Source organism: Austrofundulus limnaeus, unplaced genomic scaffold (assembly GCF_001266775.1).
Source record: "Austrofundulus limnaeus strain Quisiro unplaced genomic scaffold, Austrofundulus_limnaeus-1.0 Scaffold326, whole genome shotgun sequence".
NCBI lineage: Eukaryota > Metazoa > Chordata > Actinopteri > Cyprinodontiformes > Rivulidae > Austrofundulus > Austrofundulus limnaeus.
In genome coordinates this window covers 372,896-377,141 of record NW_013952728.1, presented here as the reverse complement: position 1 = coordinate 377,141, position 4,246 = coordinate 372,896, and the positions used below count along the sequence as shown (strand labels likewise).

The 4,246-nt window shown below is 43.4% G+C and overlaps 1 protein-coding gene across 4 annotated transcripts in view; it reads left to right on the top strand.

Moving 5' to 3' along the window:
- bcl6aa (BCL6A transcription repressor a) overlaps positions 1 to 4,246 on the top strand; it is a 14,186-nt gene that overhangs the window by 6,119 nt on the left and 3,821 nt on the right. For 2 of the 4 annotated variants that reach the window (XM_014022352.1, XM_014022353.1), the window contains exon 2: positions 1,865 to 1,957. The exons of 1 other annotated variant lie outside the window; for it this stretch is intronic. In XM_014022352.1, the coding sequence (XP_013877806.1) occupies positions 1,865 to 1,957 (93 nt within the window). Of the gene's footprint in view, positions 1 to 1,864; positions 1,958 to 3,067; positions 3,231 to 4,246 lie in introns of those variants that run through there. One more of the 4 variants, XM_014022354.1, reaches the window with a different exon arrangement.

The following is a 4,246-nucleotide window of genomic DNA, read 5'->3' as shown; positions in this document are numbered from 1 at the left end:
AATAAATGGTGAGAGCTCATCTTTTTGTTGCAACTCCATCACATAAAAAATGTATCTAAATGATGTGCTTTTGTATGTTTTCCATCATCTTCAGACAGATGATTAAGGAAAAAGTATACACACAGTTATAATAAAACTAATAAGAGCTCGTCGTTTTGCAGCCACTCAATATGTTTGACTAAAATAAATAAATAAATATAAATGATGCACTTTTGTACGTTTTCCATCATCTTATCAGGTAGATCAGGAAAAGGTACACACACAATGATAATAAAAATAATAAATGGTGAGAGGTCATCATCACATGATGTTTGACAAAAAAAAAAGAGAGAAAAAAGAAATATATTCGTGAGCAAATGTAACCAGAAAAATAAAAATCCTAAAAAAAAAAAGAAGGTGGAACGGAGGGAAATAAAGCTTCTGGGATGCATGGAGTTACAAAAGTGAAACTTAACAATATAAAAAGAAATTCCTTTAAAGAAAGGAACTTAAAAAAAGACCTCTGTAGCTAACAGCATTATCTGTTTGGTGTTACAGCGCGGTTGCATCATGCCTCTCAGAACAAAACTCGGCACTCATCTTTGCTGACAATGAACACTGAAGTTGGCAGAAATTTGCTGTGAAACGAGACAAAAAAGTGTGCAGTTTATAAAAAAAAAAAAACGAAGTGAGGCAACCTCCGGGCCTCGGGCTTTTGTCAGTGGGCATTTCTGTTCAGTGACCTATCAGGCGCCGACTCGACGGGCTGATTATTCAGACTGGAAGTGAAAAGATGGCTTTAATCTTTTTTTTTCTTCTTTATCATCATTCCTAATTAAAAGGTGGAAGTGTTTATCGGTCCGATTGTTTCTGAACACGGTGCCACTCTTTAACAAAGAGGCCAACACCCTTCATGTCATGACCGCTTAATTATCCAGCCTGAGTGGAGATCAGAGGGGATTAACTGACACCCGGCTCACAGTGGGTTCAGTCTGAGGGGAGGAGGGGGGTATTGATCAGCCACTCTCTCTTTTTTTACTGCCCTCTCTAAACTGGGTCATTTTTTTTTGCGAGAAATTGGTTGACTTAAAAAATAATGTTTGCCAAGGATTTGCAGTAATTATCTCATCCCTGTATAGAATGGGGGGGGCCCCAGCATGAGGCCGTGGTGAATTACACATCTCCTCTCCTCTAACTCGTCGATGCGTTATGGCCGTGCATTATGCATAACTGTGCCGGAGCGCCTTAAACATCCCCCAAGTGGATTGGAATAAAGTTGACGCTGCTCTTTGTTTGGAGCTCTTTATTTGGCTGTGCTGAATCGGAGATCGCTGTACCAAATAAAGACGGGAAGGGAGGGGGGTTCGTCTTAATTATTTTAGACTTTTTTTTCTGTTTTTATCCCCCTTAAGGTTTGCGAACACCTCAAGTGTTTTTTTTTTTTTTTAAAGAGGGATTCCGGATCCAGATGTGAGGATGCTGGGGCACTCCGCTGGGAAAACGTCGCTGGCAGTAAAACTGTTTGTTGTTTTAGTTTTGTAAAAAGGAAGGGATTTTTTTTAAGAATAACGAGGAAAAGTGAAAGAAACTACAACACGGGCGACCGATGCAAGCCTGCAGACATAAAGGCCAACATAAGAAGTTTGTGATTCTCGTACAAAAAGTGAAGATAACTTCTACAGAAGTTGTAAAAACAGATTAAAGCTTTAACAAACAGATGAAACAGCAGAATAAAGTGTTTGACTCGGTTTGATCTGTGCTGCCGATGTTCCCTCAAACCCAATGAAGTGAAGAAACAAGACAACAAACAGGTCCGCGTCTGTTTTAGGTGTAAGGGAGTTGTAAACGTGCTTACACCAGTTTTTTTTCTTCTTGTTTCTTCCAGCCCATCAAATGCTCCTCCTCTGCCCAGGAGTGAACGGTATGAGAAAAGAGGGTGATCCTGTGGTCTGGGCCCACCACAAACAGGCCTTCCAAGGTGAGTCACTGACAGTAAACGTGCCCACATCTCCCCGAGACGAATCTCAAAACTTCTCTGATCAAAACCAGAGACTCTTTCTCTGAAAACATAACTGAACACTTTTTTATTTTCCAGATGTTCTTGATCTGCTGCTGGGTGATGCTTTCTGCAGCACCATGCTGTTATAAAATAATAAAAAAATAAAATAAAATTATTATTCTTGCACAACTCGAGAGAAATGATGCAACATGGAGTGCACATGCTTTAAATTAAAACGATAGAGAAGAAGACAGGAATGCATTTGATTAGTTTGTCTGGCATGGCTGAGCCAATTAAAAAATGTATTTAAAAGCAAAAACTACAGCAGCACATCAGGTATTCAGCACTAAAAAACACCTGGACATTACACTTTACATGTTACAACTATAACTTATAATCAGGAGCAGAAACCTCACGCTTTGCAACAAGTAAGAKGTGTTTTTTTAAAGCACCACAAATCACGGCTGCGAAATAAGAAGAAAACAGTTCCCAACTCAGCCAGGAGTCCAGTCTAACCGTGCAGAGGACAATCCAGWCCAAACGCTCCACCGACGGGCGCGTAATAAATCTAATAAAAACAATAAATGTAGCACAGCTCTAACTCTGTGCCAACAAAGCGCTCTCCGCCTGTCTGTGAACTTAGCATGGCTGCAGGGTTAGCTACATGCTAACTAGAAGAAAAACAAAAACCTCGGAGCCCCGCACCTAACTCACAGCTCCGTCTCACTGCAGCTCGTGGACTGTCTCTGTGATTGTGTGTGTCTGTGTGTGTGTGTGTGTGTGTGTGCGTGTGTGTGTGTTGGGATGTGACAGAAGCAGCGACACGATGCGCCGCATCAGGTCACGGAATATAAATGAGTTCTGAGAACTCCGGGGGCCGGCTTTCAGAGAGCCGGGTGACGTCACAGGCTCCGACGTCCTCCGATTCTGGACCGTACCAAGAGCGGAGGGGGGGATCCGATCCACCCGGAGTCCTTCAGAGCGTTATTTCACGCAGATTTACTCATTTTAGCACTCGTTTAAACGCGGGAATCTGTTATAAGTGCTACGAAAATCAGCGGGCGTCATTTGAGCCAGAAAGGCCRCTTCAAAACGCGTTTTTGTCGGGAAGCCCGGAGCCGAGCGCCTCTCCCCGGTGCCGGCGGAGTGGTACGGTCCCAGGCTCAAATTCCGAGAATTGTGCTGGTCTGATTCTTAGAACAGGGCTTCTTAGAAGTGGTGATGCAAGAAGTTTCTAGGAAAGCGCTACCAGGTGATATTTTTTTATATTATTATATTTTAATTTCAATTTGGCGCSAAGTGTTTTTAACCTACTGTGTTGTTTGTTGATGGGTTTTTATTTTTCGGATAAATGTTATTTTATGTTTCTGTGTGCTGGGGGAAAGTGTTTTGTGAGTGAGGAGGAGGGAGGCGGGTGACAGCCCGGAGCTCTCTGACGGCGCCGCGCGGCTCCGGGTCGGAGCGCAGCAGACAGCCGCCTCCTTCCCCGCTGCAGCCKCTCGCTCCGACGCTCGGGTCATGTCGTGTCGGCTTCGACAACCTCCGGAGCTTCACGAGTCTGTGGCTGAACGTGGCTCAGCTGTCAGCGCTCTGCTGGCGGACGAACTTTGTTCTCCGGCTCGCAGCGGTTTTAATATTTATTTTTATTTTTGTTTACTCCGCTGCTCTAATGGAGCGTCCTGTTACCGTAACACTGACAGCAGCGGAAACACGGGCTACTGTGTGTGTGTGCGCGCGCGTGTGTGTGTGCGTGCGTGTTCCGCGGAAGTGAGTTGTCTCTCTTTTCATTTTTTTATCCCCCCTCCTCTCACTGTAGCTGTCAGACAAAGTTGGCACAACCAGGCGAAGTTTGCTGGTTAAACTGGGTTTAAAAATGGGCGGAAGTGCGGGAGACTTTCACTTTAAAAGTCCGGTTTAAATAGTTGCTGTAAGCTGGTTGTTTTTAAGTCCTGCTTCTATTTACGGACGGCTCCTGTTACAGACAGTTAAAGATACTGTCATAAATCCTCCTGTGTGTGTGTGCGCGCGCGCGTGTGTGTGTGTGTGTGTGTGTGTGTGGCCACAGTTAACTCTGTTTTACTCTTCATAAAGTAACTGACCCAGAAAAGCAGCATACTGAGCTTCTCTTTAATCACTTTCTAAATAAAACTACCTGCTCCAAAAGGCTTATTTATTGTTTTATTATCCCTCTGGTTAAAATTAAAATTAGGATGTTATCTGTGTTTTCAAAAATAATAATAATAGAAAAAAGGAAAGCGTGTGTAGAAA